Source organism: Phlebotomus papatasi, chromosome 1 (genome assembly GCF_024763615.1).
Source record: "Phlebotomus papatasi isolate M1 chromosome 1, Ppap_2.1, whole genome shotgun sequence".
Lineage (NCBI taxonomy): Eukaryota > Metazoa > Arthropoda > Insecta > Diptera > Psychodidae > Phlebotomus > Phlebotomus papatasi.
Window position 1 is genome coordinate 17031970 of NC_077222.1, and position 21437 is coordinate 17053406.

Consider the following 21437-nt stretch of genomic DNA (forward strand, 5'->3'; position numbering starts at 1 on the left):
TACACTTAAAAAACAGCCGAGGTTCGATGCGAACCACAAACCAACTACTAAAATCATTCGTAGCGTGAACGTCGAAGAGTGAGGAAGGTTTTTTGGTCGGGTGGTCGTAAGTGGGATCGTTTGGGAATATCTTAAGAAGTGTATCGTTTCTGTTTTTTTTTTCGTGGCAACGCAATTGTGTGAAGAAAACTGTGGAAAATACTGAAAAAAATCCCACTCAGGATTATAAATTTAATAAAAGTGCTTTTTGAAGTTCTGGTAAAACCTTTCGTGTGTTCCCAAAGCGGAAGTTGATCAGTGTTGGATTTTAACGAGTTGACGTGCTCTCTTGGTGAAAGTGCCCAATGAAGAGGAATTTTAATTGACTAGAGGGAAAAATCTTTTTGGAAGACATTTCTGTGGAGTTCTGTGTGCCACACCTTAACCATTTGAAAAGATCTCAGAAACTTTTAAGTGGCATAAATCATGACTGTTAGTAAGATCCAGATGGCACAGCCAGCCATTGTGAGCAGGATTCAGACACAGTCCCAACGGCCAAGTACCCGCCGATGCCTCTTTGAGCAGGCACCGCCAGGGGAGAATCTTAGGATAGCCAAAATTGAGACTGAAAGAATAAATCAGGAAAAGTATGAAGAAGTTAAGGAACGCTATGGCTACGATATCCTCAGAGATCAGCCTGTTGAGGCATCTTCGGAGGAGGTATCAGAACGCCTGCAGGAGACGGAAGCTGAGGGAAATGTTGAGACCGGTGCAGGGGGTATTCCCAATCCGGGCTGTTCAACTGAAGTGAAGGATACAGTGAAGAAGGTTGAGGTCATGTGCAATGGTGCTAGTGCAAGAAATCCGGGAAAAGAAATCTCATCCGCCGAGAAGAGTCATCGTGTGAAACCCTACGATCGAACCAAGCAGACACACATCACAGGTAATTTTCATTTTGTAAAAATTGCCCAAGAGAATTGCTCAAAAGTGCCTTTCTCTTTGGTTTTTTTTTGTCAGAGGGGTAATCATCTGGGTTAAAAACATTCTTAGAGAATCGATACATTCTTATAGTTAGATAGCTATTTTAGAAGCTGAAGTCAAAGCGGGAAATTCGGTCTGATTTTTTGTTCTTCAATTTGACTTTATTTTGCCAACGTTTTGATCCTGGATGGGATCTTCTGCAGGGCCTATTACATACAAATTCAATACTTTACTAAATAATTCTTTGGACAATTTTTAAACAATTTCTTTGGGACTTTAACTCACATCAATTGCTTAAAAATTGTCCAAAGAATTATTTAGTAAAGTATTGAATTTGTATGTAATAGGCCCTGAAGAAGATCCCATCCAGGATCGAAACGTTGGCAAAATAAAGTCGAATTGAAGAACAAAAAATCAGACCGAATTTCCCACTTTGACTTCAGCTTGTACGGTCGAAATATAGCACTAGCTAGATTAGCTAACTATCAATCCTTTATTGAAAGAATACCCTTTTCACTTATTAAATTATAGTTTGTTTTCTACTTCCATCGCTGCCTTAACTTTAATTGTCAGCCTGCTGAAACTCGAATAGCATGCAATTTTCTCAGAAAAGTAGAAGAAATTTTTAGAAATGATTAAGTAAAATTCTTGATAGTCTTTTTACCGTCATTTGAACTTAAAGACAGACCTAGAGACTTCGGTCTACAATGCAAGTGTTTCAAGTTTGAAACCGTTTTAGATATCTGAGGGTTGAATTTAATCCAGAATTTTGGATTCGGAATTTATAGTTTATAACTTCATCAGGTGCTCCATCATTCAGATGCTACATCATATTGAAAAAAATTCAAAAATAATTTAAATGCGAAAATAGAAAAAAACGAAAAAAACAGATACGACAACTATTCATGCAGACGACGATTTAAAAAACCATTACAAAATCAAGATTTTTTTTATTTAAAATATAATGAAAAATTAATTTGCCATCCTCCGTATGACGATAATTCACATAGTTTCTTTTTATTTTGGCTTTTTATTTTTAAAACTTGAAATGTATTTTTGAAAAATAAAAATCTCTAAATCGTTCTACGACTAGTTTATTTTTATTACGTTACAGACACTTAAAAGTTACTTTTCGCAAGACTGAAACAAGTATTAAAAATTTAAGGAGCTTTAAAAATAACGCAAGGGGAAGTAGCGTACCTTTGAATTAGAGCACTTTTGAAATAGGGTTTTTTTTCTACAATTTTTAAAAGTGATTGGTATTTACCATGATAAAATTTAGCTCCACAAACCAATTGAGAAGCTAAATTACATCACGATTAAGCTCTTTTCCATTTAAAAATAGTTCAATTTTAAAGGTATCCTAATTCAAAGGTGCCCCACTTCTTCCTAGTATAACTTATGCACCTTATAAGGTGTTTTATGAAAAATAACGTAAGCATAAGGTAATTTTTATTACTGAATATTGAACTGGCGAAATGAGTAATGTATGACAACCCCTCCGATGATCGTTAGTGTAACTTTATTTCACTAACTCAAGATGAAAAAATAAATTTTAAACGGTCCCAAAATTAAGCGTCAGTTTTACGTTATTTTAACCTTATTTTCACGTTATGAAAATAAATAGTTTGTTGGGTAGAAGATCGACAAAATGCATCAAATTTTAAATTAAAAAGACCTTTATTAATTCATGCAGATCTGCATTTTTTGGAATTATTTTTTTAAGTCGAGAAAATAACCTCAAAAAACATCATTTAATTTCGTATTACGTGTAATACATAAAGTTAAACTTTTGGAAAATAACATTAAAATAGATAATTAGAATTTATGCATTATGTTAACCCTTTAAGGACGATTGGAACACCGGTGTCCCATTAAGAAAATAATTTTTCCTGACTACCTAAAGTTATTTTTTTCTTATGTCTGTACATTATTGTAAAGTAGAATGTTGAAGGAATCTAGAATATTTTTTGCAAGTCTCTAGCTATTTGCTATTTAAATTCTCAAATTCATAATTGATTTTATTTATTTTTTATACTTATAATTTTTTTTTAAGCAAAACCGTTTTGGAAATAAAAACTACAATACTCATACGTAATATTAGGTGAGATTCTTAACAATCTCACCTACTATTTCATCATTAAAGCAAAAAATATTATTCATTAGTATTGTCAGAAAAATTACTTAAATTTTTGTGCTATTTTTGTCCTTATCGTTCATAGAAGCACAAAATACACCAAATCAGACTCTGTTGGACTTTCCAAAGTTAGATGAAAATCTTATCATTGATTATGTTTCTCAGTTTAATTTTTATTGTTGATTTTCATTTCGTAAAAAGTGTCTTGTCGTTAAAGGGTTAAGGAACTTGTACTCTGTTTTGAAAATAATAATGCAATCACTAAAGAGAAATCTGAAAAAGTTAAAATAACATTCCGGAAATGTTATTTTTACCCTGCAGTATTGATCCGAAATTGGTGTAAATATTATGAGTTTTAGGTGTATTAGGGGTTAAAGTTATCCATTTTCATGTTAATTTTACCCTTAAAAAAGGTGTAAAATTAACATTAAAAAATGTTGATATATTTTTACATCTATAAAGTGTTAAAATTATGAGGAAAAAAAGTTAATCGCAACGCTTTTTCTCAGTGAACTTGAAAGAATTAAAAAATATTATTATTTCTATATCTCTGCTTTTTAATTTGATTGGATTAACTGGATTAAAGTTAAGATATTAGTTGAGATTGTTAACAATCTCACCTTAACAATCTTTGTAGCAATAAATACATAAAAATGTTTTAAATTAAATTTCATTATTCACAGTAAAAGATAAGTTAAGTACTCTTTGTCCATACTTAAATGTATATTCTTATCAAGAATGTTATTGTTTGAAAATCTTTATCAATTCATTGAAATCATTAAAAAAAAAAAGGTTCGAATGAACTCGTGAAGAATATTGTCGCCAAAATTCCAAGAAATATTATTCAAACTCAATGCTATTGATCTAAAAGCAGACGAATTATCAACTATCACTTTCACTTGCAATGAATACCCTCTAGCTCATATTTTTCAATAATAATTGGCATACTTACGTAAGCCCGCGAGTGTTTTGCGTCTTTATATATGATTTTCAGAGAAGGGGACCCTTAGGGCAGTAGACTTGTCCTCTAAATCACCCTGCAAACCTGTCAGACATCCTGGTGAGATATTTGATCCAAAAACCTTCCCAAAAGGGTTACTTTCTCACCCTTTTGGCTGTATTTTTCTCACCCTCACGACGCTCAAGGAAGCCAATTTTCCCGCGGAAAAACCAAGAAGCTTCGCGACGCGTTTATAAAAATTGACGCGATGTTGTGCACTATGTCGCTAAAAATAAAAATTCCCGCCATTTTCATGTGACACACACCAAATAATCTGCAAATCTCGCAAACACCGTAAAACCTCAAAAAAATCATTTAAAATGTATTTGTGGACTTGGCTATCGGTGTTGGGCCAAAAATAAAATAAATCAAAATCTCGGTTTGGAGTTCGCGCCAAAAATTCTCTCCTGCAAATTGTGTCAGTGTGCGTTAGCTCTAGGCACAGAAAAAGGAAAAAAAAGATGTTTTTGGCCAACCTCAAAATCATCAACATTTACTCAAGATATTTTGGCAATGTGTTGAGGCCAAGAAAACTTGTTTGTCGACGCGTGCAAAATTAGCACATGCGATTCTTTGCCCATCTGATGCATCTTTTGGCCTTTTCACCTAGTTCAATTAGTACCTCGAGGTTTATGGGGAAGTTGAGCAATTCTCAGTGAGCAGAAGAACCTGATACGGTTAGAAAATTTACGTAAAATCAGCCAGAAATGGCTTTCACAAATTTTCCCGCCAAAACTCCCACGAACGTTTTACCGGTTGCCGTTCAAGGTTTTACAAAAATCTCCACGCTCACGTTCATCGCATCTCTCTAGTGGTTGCGAGTGTAAAAAAGATATTAAAATTTTGCACCAGTCGCAATTGGCACGCGTATCTGATGCCATAGAGAGAGCAAGTTGTGCTACAAGGACACAGGCCTCCACTCATGTGGGCCATTTACATAAGAATTTTATAGTGGTCGCTTTTTTTCTGCGGCTTCGCTATGACGAGGAGGTTTTGAACAATGTGGATGCGTCAGAGATTCTGTGATGATTAATCAGAGTATAAGCTAAATGATGCACTTTGTCCAATTGGGACTAGTCCCGAATGATTGGACTTCTTTGAAGCTAATTCGTTTCACTTGTTAACTCCATTTGGGGGGACTTTTGAATCAATCAGAGTCGAATCAGTACAATTGGGAGCAGCTTAACACTTGAGAGCCCAGTGCAGAACGGCAGAAAATTTCACTGACATTTTCTTAATCTTCTTTCCACACAAAAAAATCGTAAAATTGTTCGTAAATGTTTGTGAATTCCTATTGGGGACTTACGAAATGCTCTTAAATCGTATAGGGTAAGTGTGCCAAATTTCGGCATAGTTGCATGCAAGTATCAAAGTCTCAAATTTGAAATGGAATATTTTAAATACAAATTGATTTTTTTTTCTTCTTAAAGAGTGTTGCTTGGAACCTTGTAAAGAGTTTACCGTCTTTATTTACTCTAAAATCATTCTTAATACATTTTAAAATGAATAAAAATATAGATATAGCTTTGGTGCCCTATTTCGGCCACCTTCATTCTCATAGTTCCTTGCCCTTCGGGAATTCTTCCAACGTCTTTTTCACGTCATCTCGTTTGTCGAAGCTACATTTTTTTATTATTCATTTGCATTGTATAATCTCTAGAGTGTGTAAAATCTATAAGTTCATGGAAGTTCTAGGAACAAAAAAGGTGGCCGAAATTGGAAGCTGGCCGGAATTTGACACACTTACCCTAACCCTAACAAGTTCGTAAAAATTTGTACTTTTTTTTACAAACATTGTTTGTAACATGATCACTTGATGAGCATTTTTATATCATTACAAACACTTGTTCGTAAATGTTCGTAAACACACAAAAAATGTTCGTAAAATTTTGTCATTTGTTCGTAAATGTTCGTAAAGGCAATCAAAAATTTAAGAACAAATGACAAAATTTTACGAACATTTTGTGTGAGTTTTACGAACATTTACGAAGAAATGTTTTTAAAAATACAAAAAATACTCGTCAAGTGATTATGTTACGAACAATGTTTGTGAAAAAAGTACAAACTTTTACGAACTTATTTGTGGATTATACAAACATAAACATTTACGAAGAGTTTTACGAAATATTTTTTTCCGTGCACTGAAATTTTTTTAGAGAAAATTAATCTAACCTCCGGCTCATCTTTTAGACCGTAAAATTTTATGAACACAAAATTCGCGTCCCCTTCTTTCTCAAAAGATTTGCATAAGTCGATTCTACTCTTTCAGGCTCAAAATTGGATTGAATTAAATTTAATTTGGTTTGATGTTCAAAAGAAGAAGAAGAGTACAAAAGAACACACAGAAAAATGGAAAATTTTAAACAGAAACACCCAGGAATTTAATTTCAAATCCCATCTGATGAATGCCAATGCCCTAATTCTAAATCCTTGATCATTTAGTTTTAGTTGCAATTTGCAAATCCGTAGACATTTTTCATTTTCCAGCTAATGCAGAACTTAAGTTCCCGATTTCTTAAATTGAAAGAGCTAGGGATTCTAGCCCATTTCTTTCGCTCAGAGCTTCTAAACTTAAACGCCTCGGGGATTCACGTCCAATTTAAGTTCCCAGGATCTTATATATTCTTAAATTTAGAATCAAAATTTTTCTGTGTGAATAGAAGAGAGATATGCTAATCGTTTAAGAAAGAAAGGTATGTGAATTTTGATTTTATAAAATTTTCCTGGTCCAAAACGGTGTGCCTGAGCCCGTACCTTTTGTTATCACGATTGAATTATATTTAAAAATTATCAAGTTTTATTTTAATTTAAATTATAATGTTTATTTAAAATAATTGCAATTGTTGTAAATTTTAAATAGCAATGTTGATAATAATCTTCAATTTTTTTTTTTGAAAAACCAACGCTATATTTTTGGTAACGTAATTTTGATCGATAAAGATGCATTATTATTAAGAAATGTTACAACATTACAAGTTAATAAAATTATCAGAATGCCGTTAATATGCAACAGGGGTGAGCAAGAACCGTTTGAAATCGAATAAACGTCAATGTAAGTTTGTAAAGGTAGCCTTTTGACAGTTGACGTACAATTTTCATTTGACGTTTGTTCGATTACAAACGGTTTTTGCTCATCTCTGATCTACAAACAAATCTCTTTAACGCAAATTTAAAATAAAGTAACATTATTAGAAACAAATAATTAGTAAAACTATTCGTAAACGTTTTGTGAATTCTTAATAGAGTACAATAACTGAGAAAAAAACAGGTGTGCGATTAACTTTTTTTCCTCATAACTTTAACACTTTTTCGGTGTAAAAATATATCAATATTTTTAAATGTTAATTTTAAAACATTTTAAGGGTATAAATGACATGAAAAGGGTAACTTTAATCCCTAATACACCTAAAAAGCATGATATATACACCTTTCTGATCAATACTGCAGGGTAAAATAAACATTTCCGGAATGTTATTTTAACTTTTTCGGATTTCTCTTAGTGATAGGATCATCTGATATTCCTCAAAATCCAAGATTTCCTGTTTTAGATAAGCAACAAATAAGGGTTTGTCAGGCTTCTACTTCTTCGTGGTTTTCTTTTTCTCTTTGTCCATCTGAAACAATGAGGAAATCTCAATATTCCAATTTGATACGATTTCGAATTACCCCATTGTACCCTAATTGAAAATTAATACAATACGGCTTTCAATTGTGTTAAAATATTTAATATCAAAGAGGTTTAGAAAAAGTGAAAAGGCGAAAGAACAAAAAATATCTCTAGAGAGTGTTTACTTATGGAGGGGTCAACGAAAATCAGAAATCAATATCTCCTTTTAGACTAATTAGGCTATTTTAAGACTATTTAGACTATAAGACGGTAAAAAAAGGCGAATACAACAAATAATAAACACAGTATTTCAAAACTTCAAAATTTCAAAATTTTCAAATATGATCCCTTGGGAAAGTAGAGTCCAAAATAAAAATATAATAAATCCTCAAATAACTGAAAAACGAATAAATAATTGTGCTTTCTGTGTGACTTGCTTAGAAACCCATAGGCATTTAGTGAACTTTTTCTTTTATTTTTATTTGAAATTAACTAATTATAAAAATATAAATAAATAAGAAAAAAACTGGTAGTTCAACATCAATGACTTTATGACCTGTAGGTCAGACATTTATAGAGACAGATAAAGTTTTTGTTTGTAAATCCCAAATTAGCTTCCGAATGAATGTGGATTTTTCTTATTGATTTAAATTCTCGGAAGTGATGCATTATTATCACAAAGCCAATTGGTAATCAAAAGCTTCCCAAACATTTCATTCATTTTGATCATTGACGCTGCAACGTTTTTTTTTTGTCATCCAAATACGTTCAAAATAACCGAAAAAAGAGTTGGTCTTCCTCTTTTCCCATCCATGTTACACGAGAATTTCATCATTTTCCGCAAGAATAGCTCCAAATGTTCCCTCCTGAGCAACCATGTATCGGGTAAATGATGTTAAATGGTCGTTTATCGTGTGCAAGAACAAAAATGATGCGCTAAAGAGACATATTTTGCTGGGAGAACAAGTGAGGGCGAAATAGGATATGTCTCCGCGAGATGGGAATTATTATTTTTTGGAATTGCATGTAAAATTCGATAAGGGCATGTGCTCTTTCGTGTTGAATTACCACGACAATGCAGTGACATATGGGAAGCGTTTTGGACTTCAATTTTTTTGTATAAGGATCATGATCTCTCTGAGGAGGGCCTGGCCCGTATTCTGACGATAGGGCGCGGGAATTTTCCCGAGAATTTGATACTGTTGGGAGATGGTCAGTGAAGCTGAAGAATTTCAATTAAAACAAGTTAAACACTGACCCTCAGTCAGCAATTATTCTCTCTCTCTGGGGATTAATTGTCCACAATCCCGTCTGGCATCAATTTTTCCTGGACGCGAATGACGATGGAATAGCTCTGTTTTCTTGCTATCAGAACGACCTCAAAAAAGAAAGGGTAATGTTTTATTCGCGCGCAAATTCTCATGACTCCACAATGCGCACTTTTTTTTTCTTTTGATAAGAATGAACGGATTAATGTTGGCGAAATAAACAAGTTGTAATTTTTGCACATTTAATCGTGTCAATTGCCCATGTGGGTCTTCATTTATTGAGATTTATCGGGGAAACAATGCGTAAAACAGAAAATCGTTATCATTATTTTTCAACACCACAAATCAATACCCGAATAAATTCATCACTGACCAAATGGAGTATTTGGGGCCTGTCTCTTTGGGGCCACAAGCAATAAATATTTCAGTAAAATGGCAATTTGACGATGTTCAACGACAATGTTGTTGGAGTTAAAAAGCGACACGAACCATTTTGATTGAATTAATTCAGTGTGTCTCTCCACAAAACAAATCTGTCTCAATTGATGGTGGTTATCGCAAGAAATCGGACAATCTTAATCAGTGACGATGGACACTATAAAAGATTTTCTTGCCTTGAGACACACTCCACAAGACAATTTATTTAAATTGCTTGGTCCCCAAAAATGCTTCAACTGGAAAATTCGCATGTTAGAAGGGTGAAAGATGCGAAACCGCAGAAGAGGTTAAGCAAGATGTTACACAATTTTCACAGCTATCCCCCACTTGGCACATTTTTGCATATTTCTTCGCTAATGAACAGGGAAAGAAGAGTTGAGAAAATAGCAAATTCTAGAATAATTTTAGGTGTCCGTTATGTAACGTTTTTATTTGAATTTGAATTTTATGTTGTTGACCAATTTTTAATATTCCTTGAACTGTTAAACTAGTAATTTACAGTTATGTTTCAAAATTCGTTGCGAAATTCTATTTAGAGTCGTTTGTATTTGAATTGAATTTGTATGACTCTGACATTGTCATTTAGTGCTGTCAAATTTGAATTTTATAATAATGACAGTTCTATTTTTCAATTACCTTAGATAATTTTGAATAAACTTGTGCTAGTTTATAAATTTATAATCTTTAAATTCATTTCAAAATTATATGTTTAATATCGCTTGTAATTGAATTAGATTTTTATGCCTCTGACAGTGACATTTACTGATGTCATAATTGAATTTTATAATAATGACAGTTCCATTTTTCAATTACCTTAGATAATTTTGAATAAACTTGTGATAGTTTATAAATTTATATTCTCTAAATTCATTTCAAAATTCTATGTTTAATACCGCTTGTAATTGGATAAAATTTTTATGCTTCTGACAGTGACATTTACTGCTGTCAGATTTGAATTTTATAATAATGACAGTACTATATCTCAATAGTCCTAGATATTTCGCATAAATTTGTGTCACGTTATTGCTATATATACTCTAAATTCCCTAAATTCACCTAAATAATTCTGTTAAAATTCTTTTATATTTAAATTCGATTATTGTGGCTCAGACATTGACATTTACTGCTGTCTATTTAGAATTTTATAATAACAGTTCTATTTTTTTTAAACCCTAAGTCTCTTTAAATAAAATAATTAGAATTCATTAATCAACAAAATCTAGATTCATTTCAAAATTCTGTTCAGAATCGTTTGTACTTTAATTCGATTGTCATAACTTTGACATTTATTGCTGTCAAATTTGAATATAATAAATCACAATTTTTTGATTAATGTCAAATTTATAGTTTAATTTTTGGTTATGTAACGTATTAGGGGAGACTGGGGCAAAACTTGTCAAAAAGCGTATTTAATTCTTTCACGAGCTCTGAGAAAACTTAAACGTTTTATAATGAGCATATTCTTATAGGAAATTTACTGCTCTACAACATTGCAGAAGACTATTTTCCTGTATCTCGAAAGAAATGTGATTTTCGAAGCATTTTCTAAAAGTAGATTTTTTGGAGATTCTCAAAATTGCTAGGGAAAATTTTGTCAGTTTTCAGATAATTTGTGACGTTTTACTCTCGCAAACGTTAAAAATATCACATAGACATATTTTTATAGGAAATTTATTCCTCTACAACTTTGTCGAAGATAGTTTTTCTCTATCTTAACGAGAAATGTGCTTAAATTGAATTGACAGTATTGATATTTTCTCTAAGCCAAATATTCCAAAAATCGGGCTCAAAATTTCATTATTTTTAATTTTACATAATCCTTCCTCGAATCCCTTGAAACTTTGTAAGTTTAAGAAGGTTCATAAAAGCTATCTATAATAAAAATTTCAAGCCTCAGTCTCTTTTATTTTATAAAATAGTGAATATTGAAATTTTCGTTTTGACAAATTTAGCCCCAATCTCCCCTACTTTAAATTTAATTTTATAGGGTAAGTGTGCCAAATTTCGGCATAGTTGCATGCAAGCGCCAAAGTCCCAAGTTTGAAATGTAATATTTTAAATACAAATTGATTTTTTTATCCTTTCTTCTGAAAGAGTGCTGCTTGGAACCTTGTAAAGAGTTTACCGTCTTTATTTAATCAAAAATCATTCTTAATACATTTTAAAATGAATAAAAATATAGACATAGTTTTGGTGTCCTATTTCGGCCACCTTCACACTCATAGTTCCTTGCCCTTTGGGAATTCTTCCAATATCTTTTTCACGTCACCTCGTTTGTCTAAGCTACATTTTTTGTTATTCTTTTGCATTGTATAATCTCTAGAGTACGTAAAATCTAAATGTTCATGGAAATTCGAGAAACAAAAAAGGTGGCCGAAATTGCAAGCTGGCCGTAATTAGGCACACTTACCCTATCCCCAATTGATATTCACCGAACTGTTAAATTTGAATAATTACCGTTTGAATATTTCTTTATTTTTCAATCTTGATGAGTACAACTCTGTGTGTTAACACTACAACTCCGAGTGATGTCATGCCTTTGCGAGTTAGTCCACAGTACAATTAGTCACTTGTTTGGCTGAATTTATGGGTGAAAAGAGTAACGGTACGTTCGCGACTCTGTGACCGTTTGCAGAGTTTGCAGAGTCCAAAGTGATGGACGTGGACAGAGAGAGAAATCACAGAAGAGGAAGTACTTCATGAGGTTCTATCGGGTTTAATATTACATCTTGTGTCTCCATGAGAGACACTTGAATGAGAATTGAGTCAAATAGGAAGACTTTGTGTGATCCAAAGGGCTCTCGAGAGTTCAAATGCATAATTTAGAGTGACATCCTTTCAATTTACTTAATAAGTGCATCAACCATGTTTCATGCTTGGTGCATAAGGATAATTTTTATGATTATAGTTCTCATTGGACGATACATAGAGGTTTCTTTTTTCTCAGAGTTATTTATGTCTGTCAGTGAAATATATTTCTTTTCATAAAAATGTTCTCATGTTATTGGGACCTTTTTGAACGATCCCAAAAAAAAAATTTTTACGATTTCACTTGAGAGGGATATTTTAATGCTTTTCCAATATTAACTCGTCTCGCTATGCTGCACAATTTCTAATGGATGCTGGCAATGTGCAATATAAAAATTGAATGATTTTATGAGACAAACATCAATTTTGGAGGTTTTTATTGCCGCTCAACATCACTCATTCGATCATTGTTTCTTTCCCATACAGGCACTAACCCAGTAAGATTTCCTTCAACAATTCCCTATTAGCGATAACCCTGCTCGAAAACTCTGACCCTTCTTTCGCGAAGGGGAAACTCTTCCCTCCATTTGAGGTCGATGATATTTTTCTCTTTTTTTATTTTTTACAGTCCATGTCAGAAAATTAATAAAAGAACTGAACAGAGTTTCTTGTATAACATGGTTCAGTGTCTTTAGTGCCTTAATTGAAATACGTGATTGAATTTTAACTGTTTCGGGGTGAATCATCGAGATCGCGTTTTTCACACACGCATGTCTCGCATTTTGGCGAGAACCCAATAAAAGACTATAACAATCGCAATAAAAAAATTCGAGTGCGATTCGACAACAATGCCTGATATTGCAACTGAATTTTGACCCGCATTTTGTTCACCTTTTTTTACTGGATTGCCATAAAAGGAGTTGCAATCGGGACGATAAAACATTTTTCCCAGATGGTTCCATTGAAAATTTTCAATTGATGTTTTCAGGCACAATAAAATCAAATTTGTGAAATATATATCGAATGTATCATAGACGGATGTGATTCTCCTTTCAATCATTAGATTAGTGACAGCGATTTTTCTGTCAAATTCAAATTTATTTTAACGGAAAAGAGCTAATTTTAAATTCTTTTTAAATTTAAATCAACTTGTTGATTTTAATTTTATTGAGACAGCTTCAGTTGAATATTCATTTGCTTTTTATCTTGTCCATAGTAGACACAATTAGAAGTAAAGAGAAAAATTAGAAAAATTGATCTTGACGTCAAAAGACACAACGAGTGATACTTTGATGGGATATCGACAAACATTTTTTTTTATCTTTTCTGTCCCTGGATTCTCATGCTTTTTTCTATAGTTTAACCCTTTAAGGACGATTGGGACACCGGTGTCCCATATGGAAAATAATTTTTCCTGACTACCTAAAGTTATTTTTTCCTTATGTTCGTACATTTTTGCAAAGTAGAAGATTGAAGAAATCTAGGATATTATTTTCAAGTCTCTAGCTATTTGCTATTTAAATTCTCAAATTCATAATTGATTTTATTTATTTTTTATACTTTCATTTTTTTTTAAGTAAAACCCTTTTGGCAATAAAAACTACAATACTCATACGTAATATTTTTCATTAAAGCAAAAAATATTATTCATTAGTATTGTCAGAAAAATTACTTAAATTGTTGGGCTATTTTTGTCCCTATCGTTCATAGAAGCACAAAATACACCAAATCAGACTCTGTTGGACTTTCCAAGGTTAGATGTAAATCTTATCATTGATTATGTTACTCAGTTTAATTTTTATTGTTGATTTTCATTTCGTAAAAAGTGTCTCGTCGTTAAAGGGTTAAGGAACTTGTACTCTGTTTTGAAAATAGTAATACAATCACTAATCCTGCGCCCCTAAGCGCCCCTGGTGTCAGTTGTATGAACTGCACCTGTCCAAAGGATTATTGGGCATGTAAGGAAAAACAAATGTTCTCATATTAAGAAATAAAACGGTTCGGCAGAATCGGAGATATACGAAGCCAAGTATCAAAAAACGGCAAAAACGGTTTTGCCTAGATTCCAGGCGCAAAAACAAAATGAAATCAAAATGATAAGTATTTTTGTAAATCATTTGACCCTAGCAATAGAAAATGTAGCATGAGAACCCAGAGACAAAATCATTGTTGCACAGTGTAATTAGGACTTCATTATTTTGAAATTTTAGTGTCAAGAAACAAAGAATACAAAGAAATAAAGTTGCATCACAGAGCGAGTACTTTACCACTTGACCTATTGAGTAGTAATTCCAAAGAACCGGGTTTTTAGAATAGACGGTTAACCGGTTTTGGATGGCTTTGAAACCGTTTAACCGGTTTAAAACCGGTTTTCAAATTTAGGATTAGATTATGGAATTTTGAGCAATTTTCGAATTTGTTTTCGAACCTGAATTAAGGAAGTAATAAATGAGCTAAAAAAAATTGTATTCACATATTCACTTTTTGTATGGAGGAACATAGAAATACTATTTACATTCCCACCTAGAAGTGAATGAATGCTCTCGTTAAGTAATAAACCTTCCCGATTTGAGAGCTCTCTCCGGTTGAGGTTTTTCCTTTACCGATTCGAAGATATATCAGAGAGAACTTACCTAAAAACTCGTTGGAAGTTCGAACGTTTAAACCGACGAGTTACGCAAAAGTGAGCTGAACAAGTGTATCAAAAGGACATTTCATTGAATGAAATTGCAATTAAAATGTTCTGCCATCCTGAATTTCCACAAAAGTACACAAAAATTCACTTTTTGCAGCAAACTTTGCACACTGTTGTTGATATTGTTGATGATTGAAGTGTCAAGAATATCGAAATTCGAAATGGCAGAACAATCTGCGCTAAAGCGGCGGGTAAACTTGCACTTTAGGCTTCCGGTAGATTTTCGAATAGGTTTGGCTTGGCTTTGAAGTAGCTTTGTCTCTTCGAAAGATAATTACTGAACGGAGCCAATAAGTTTATACAAGGAAATATTTTTTGCCAGGGGCCTCTCGACATTTCATTTTTCCATACGTTTTTGCATGGAGGCACTGAAGACTATTGGAAAGTTTTTTTCCTAAAGAGAATTGACTTATCAGTCCGATATATTTCGAATTTGTGCATTAAAAGCTATCTAAAAATACATATTTCATAATGTTCGCCGAAATAATATGAGAACTACGAGCAAATTTGTTTAAGTCGTGAAGCAGTATCTGCAAAATTTTAGCAAGGAAAAGAGAAAAATAACTTCACTTTTTATTAGGCTTGATGGTCCCCTGTATTTTGCAGAGTTTCTTGATTTTCAAGAAATAAACTGTAGCTTAAGATAAATTTTAAAAATAATTTAAAGGGACAGTTTTAAACCGGTTTCATCTCTAAAAACCGGGCTTAACACCGTCTCCAGAATAGAGCGGTTAACCGGTTTTACAGAACCGGTTAACCGTTGTTGGAATTACTACTTTTGAGTGCCCCAAAATGACAAATCTTCTAAAGTCCACCAGTGAAAAGCTTAAATATTTAGTACACAAATTATAGATATCCGATATGGTGTTAAAGATTTAAGAAGCTTCATTCGTAACAAAACAGTAGGAAAGACACACGGTCTGCATCCAGGGCTTTTTCTGTTAAGCTTAGGAGAACTGTATTTGTAAGTCGGCGGCAGTCACAACTAAGTTTTAGATTAGCTACGAAAATCTATCTTGCAGGACCAAACAGGATTAAAAATCAGGCATTTTGCTGATAAAATTTAAATATTTGAAACCGAAAATATCTAAATCCACTGGGCACAATGCCACATCATAATCATTAAAGCTCTTCCTGAATGCTTTCCCAAATAAAACTAGGTCAAATCTCAAAATATTTTTAAGTGATCTATCATGCGCGAGAAATATGCTAAATAAACATCAATGGGGGGGGGCCTCGGGCGAAAGTTGTTTTCCATGCTCTTATCAAAGTCAACAACAGTTGTAGGAAAATACCAAAAAAAAATGCCGTTTAGCAATTTTGCAAAGGTAAATTCTTATCATAAAAGGTCTCTTTATTTAAATCGCAACCAGTTACTTTTTTGAGTTTCATTTTGCCATGTTGTCTCTGCTGAGAAAAAAAAATTGAAATTGCTCACATTGAACGTGAATTTGCAGTTTTGTAGTTATAGTTTACATTTCTCTATCGGTCTATTTGCATAAAATCAACCATATGTTATTGAGTTGGCGCAAGTTCGTCTCAAGTGGCTGATTGTGAGTGCACCCAAGTCGTTATCGGTGCAGCGATAAGGCGGGATTATAGAAAAAAAACTGCCATCAATGGTTCTTCTTCATTGACTTGCAATGATGGCTTTTTTCACGGAGAACACCTAAGCAAATAAAATGACCTCAATGTCCTTGTCTTTGGCCATTGTTTGTTGATGGGGAAAAAACAGTCACTTCGTCTCAAATGAATGAGAACAATGTGTACTTTAAGACATTACAAATTCGCTAAATTGGAACACTTGAGTTTACAAAAAAAAACCGACACTGTTATTTCCTGTGATCTAATGGTTTTTTTTCTACTTTCTGTTTATTGCAGATTATATGAGAGAGGTGAAAAAGCCTTCAAGATCCAGCAAAGAGTCCAAGGAGAAACACTAGGAAGGACATCCTGTGAGTTTTTCCTCATGCATCATGGGCTTGGTGCAACGTGAATCACTTTTCATAAATTCTTTTGTGACACAAATTGAGCACAAAAATTTTATCCACAAATAAGTAAAAAAAAAACAACACTCATTTAACTATTTGAGAGAAAAAAATTGAGAAAAAAAAGATGATAGTGTAATTTATTGATGGAAAAAAATGAAGAAAAAAAACATGAAATGATCTCAAATATTTAACTAGAAAAGAAAGAAAGTAATTTATAAATCTTATTTTTTGTAGTTGTAGGAATTATTTAATTTTGCTTGAAGAAAAAAGTACATAATATATAAAAAAAGAGAGATAAGCTAAGGACACTCACTGAAGCTGAGAAATTCAGGAAGAAATACCAGAAACATTTCGGTTAATCAGTTTTTTTTTATCAATGGAGGTTTATAGAGAGAAAACTTCCGGAAAGAACAATTGATATTGATCAGGGACCAAGAATTGGCGTTATCATCCTCTCTCAGAAACCTCCATCCACAGTGCATCACATTTTGAGATTTTATTCAATTAAAAAGTAATCTAAATTTAAAATCCATTGTCCCCAGTGAAAACAAAAAAAAAATATCTCGCGTGAAAAAAGAAACGACAACACACTTGAAAAACCCTTCTCAATTGCAATGTGATATCGAAAGGTGACAAAAGTGTTTAAGTTAGAAATTCCACCTCAAATGTTTTCGTGGCATCACATACAACTAAAAAAAATTCCAGTTCAATTGATAAATTGCGAGGAGCTCAGCCGAAGACAGGAAGAATCAACAGAGAGATTTTTCACAAACGTTATGGGTTGTTGCAAAACCTTTCGTTCATAAGAGAACTTTCGGAAATTTGGAAGTCTTTCGAAACTCTATTCGAAAATCGAATACATTAATATTTGATTTAAATACATGAATATTTTTCTATGAATTTTCAATTCAAGATCACAACAAAGCTATTCGAATTTCGAAATAGTTTTCGAATATCAAAATTTATTAATTGTCTTTCAAAATTGTAAAGAAATATGGAGATTTAGTGGACGATTTATAAGAAACTTGTTTGTATACAATCGGAAGGAGAAGATTCTCATTGTAGAATGTTAAGAAAATCGTTCAAAGTGGGCTGACAACTTAGAGATAAACCATTTTTGATTATTTGGATTTAAATGTCATTCTTGATAGGCCAAGAAATGAAAAGTACAAAATTCAAAATTGTTTTATCTTGGCCAGTAATTAATTCAGAATTTAATAAAATTAAATACTGAAAAATTATTAGTTTCTCTTACGTCGTTATCACACTTGCACACTAAAATTTTAATGTGATTCACATTAATTGTCTCTTGTGAGCGTCCAAATATGTTATTTGTGTCTTTCAGTCACTTAATATTTGGGTTTTTTTTTTTCTATTTATTTATAAAGAAGTGGACTTGGCCTGCAAAAATAAGTTTATATTTACCTAAAGCATAAATATTTTTCACATTAAAAAATTAAAGACAAAATCGCATTAATTTTTCGCATTAATGCTATAAACCAATTTATATCAAATTTTGCGGGCCAAGTCTACCTTTTTATCAACAAATAGATCAAATTTTGAATATAAAATGATTCAAACACACAAATTACACATTTGGACTCTCACCAGCGACAATTAATGTGAATCATATTAAAATTTTAATGTGCAGGTGTGATAACACAGTTAGAAGCAGATTTTGTTATTCACTCTGCGGCATACCGATTTATTTGATATTTATACAAATTTTATTTATGAAGATTTCGAAGATAAAACGCCAGCTATCACTCGTAAGAGCTCGGAACGGTTTGCTACCTTCAAATGATTGCTTCTGAATTTTACTCCACACAATCCTCTCGTTCAGTAATAAACCTTCCCAACTTGAGTGGTTTCTCTGGTTGATTGAGGTTTTTTTCTGTACCGATTCGAATGTATATCAGAGAGAACTTACCTAAAAACCCGTTGGAAATTTGAACGTTTAAACCGACGAGTTACACAAAAATGAGCAAGTTCCTAAAAAGGACATTTCTTTGAGTGAAAGTGCAATTAAGACGTTCTGCCATCCTGAAATTCCACAAAACTATACAAGAATTCACTTTTTGCCTCAAACACACATTGTTGTTGACGTTGACGATTGAAGTGTCAAGAATAGCGAAATTCGAAATGGCAGAATCAACAGCGCTAAAGCGGAGAGTACGTGAACTTGCACTTTAGGCTTCCGGTAGATTTTCGAATAAAAAGGTTATTACTGAAGTGAGCCAATGAGCCTAAACAGAAGTAGATTTTGATTCTCCAATAGTGTCTCGGATGAAAGGTAAATGGAACTCCATGTCGTTGATGTTCGAAAAAGTCAAATTCAATTTCGAATTTTCATACTAAATTTTCCAACAAGGTGGGGAACATTTATCAAATGTCACACTAAAAAGCTGGCAAAAGAGTTACTCAGTGATTACGGAGTGATTAAATACTGGGGCAAGAACAGTAAATGACGCTGTTTTTTTTCCTCACAACAATGTGAAGACCGTCGCATTTTGACACTTGAGCACTTCGAAATTCGAACAGGATGTACCTCAGCCACCTTGCGGAATTATCAAGAAGAAAGAAAGTCTCTTTTTTGGATCTTCAAATTTTCGAATTTTTCAAGATCTACTTCTGTACGGAAAGAATTTGAGTTTGATTCTGTTAAGTTTGATTCTGTTGTCGGCTAAATATCAATTTACACAAAAAGTCTTTGATATTCGAAAAATTCAAATTGAATTATTTGAATGATTTTGTGGGGAATCATTATGGAAGACGAGTAAACCTCGTTGCTTTGATATTCCTCACAACAAAGTCGAACTCTAAATTCTATGCTGACATTATTCGAAATTCGAATAGATAATCACAAGAGCCGCCTTGTGGGATTATCAAGAAGCTAGAGTATGTTTTAGGCTTTTAAAGCCGTTTTTCGAATTCTTCGATCTCCGGCTGTCAATCAGTAGAATCTTTGAGATTTTCGAAGATGAAACGCCATCTATTTTCTATCTATTAGAATTTCGAATGATTTACTAATTTCGAATGATATCTTCTGAATGCAAGGACATCTTCCAACCCAAATTACGTTAAATCCAATCCCGGATTTTTATTTAAATGTAGTGCTATCAGCAGTTAATTGCACAAGTTTCTACATAGGCACCTGAAAAATCTCTCTGAAGACAAATAAATAAATCTATTAAGCTCCAAAAGTGTGGGCATTAATTAAGAGAACAAGAATTGTATAAATATTGTAACAAATGTGAGAATTTCCCACCGTGGTCACCCAAGAACTTCAAATTGAACTGCCCTTTCTTCAACGTGTTGTTTAACCCTCTTTTTTCAATTAATCCCAAGAGACACAGAAAATACAAAAAAACCTTTCTCTTAGTAATTTTCCTAATTGATTTTTGTTAATTAGAAAATCATTGTGATTTTCTTTAGTGACTCTTTGAACAGTACAAAATTTCTCCTAAAAAAAAAAGAAAGAAAATCTTTTGATTGCATTTTTTATCCTCTATTGAGATAATCAAAATATTTTTTTTTTAATTCATCGAATTGTGATACGACTTTCTTTAGCGCCGAACTGAATATTGCTGGATTTTCTTTGAAATTTTTATCACCCCCGCAGATTTCTCCCAAATAGAAATCAAGTGATTCAGAAACACAAAAACCTCTTGTTTCGCCTCAAATTTATTGCTTTGATACAAGAATTTTAAAATAGATGGTCTTTTTCGAGTGCGTGGAAACTTCCAATTTGCAGAAGTTCCATTCAAATGAGCTACACTGCTAGTAATGGGTGCTTATGCCCATGAAACTATTTGCTACACTATTTACCCTTCACCCCAAATGTTTAGGTCACATCCCAGAGATTGTATAATAGTTTATTTATTTTAATATCACCCCCGTGGTTAAATCACGTGTTTGTGTGAAATTTGCATTAATATTTGGTAAGGATTTGTGCAGAAAAAAAAGATGCCACATCTTCAAGAAAAAATAAACATGAAAGAAATCAATAGACATTTTGTGAGGAAGAGATTGATCTTTGGCATTAATTATTGTTTTTTTTTGTCTAAAAAATTATCTCACAAGTATTTGTAAATAGTTTTGTATAGAAAAGTGATCGAATAAATCACAATATATAGTATCTCTTCCTTCGTAAGATTGCATACAACTTTTTTTTGTAGAATTTAAAGAAAGAATCGAGTGAATTGGACAGGAGGTCCATTACTAAAATAATATCTTGAATGAAAAATAAAGAAATGTTGCTATACAGAAAAAATAAACAGTTTTTTTTTTATTCAAAAACTCTTCAACTGAAATTATGCAGAACATTCTTTGGAGTATCTTGTTGAGGATTCCAACATCTTTCTGGGAGTTTTCGGAGTGGTCCTCGAAAAAACTTCCCTCTCCTGGTTTTTATTCCCAAAACACTGACTTACCTCATCACTCAATTATTTTCACTGTTTTTCTCCATCAACTCTTGGAAGCAGCTCTGGGGAGGTTGAAGCATAAAAAACGGTGGCAAAGCGTTACTGGTTTGCAGTACGCTCGAACATCATGAGATGGAGCATTCTGTGAATATTCATTCAATACTGTTTT

The 21437-nt window shown here is 32.7% G+C and overlaps 1 protein-coding gene across 1 annotated transcript; it reads left to right on the forward strand.

Moving 5' to 3' along the window:
• The first annotated feature begins 52 nt into the window (after positions 1-52).
• On the forward strand, positions 53-21121 carry LOC129798089 (uncharacterized). The gene is made up of 2 exons (XM_055841062.1): positions 53-922; positions 16735-21121. The coding sequence occupies exons 1-2, from the start codon at positions 466-468 to the stop codon at positions 16794-16796; spliced, it is 519 nt and encodes a 172-aa protein (XP_055697037.1). The 5' UTR covers positions 53-465; the 3' UTR covers positions 16797-21121.
• The last annotated feature ends 316 nt before the right edge of the window (positions 21122-21437 follow it).

Bases quoted from the DNA above. Each gene is read 5' to 3' on its own strand.
- LOC129798089 (XM_055841062.1), top strand. From the start codon at position 466: ATGACTGTTAGTAAGATCCAGATGGCACAGCCAGCCATTGTGAGCAGG. The intron at 923-16,734 runs GTAATTTTCATT...TGTTTATTGCAG, and splicing joins CAAGCAGACACACATCACAG to ATTATATGAGAGAGGTGAAA.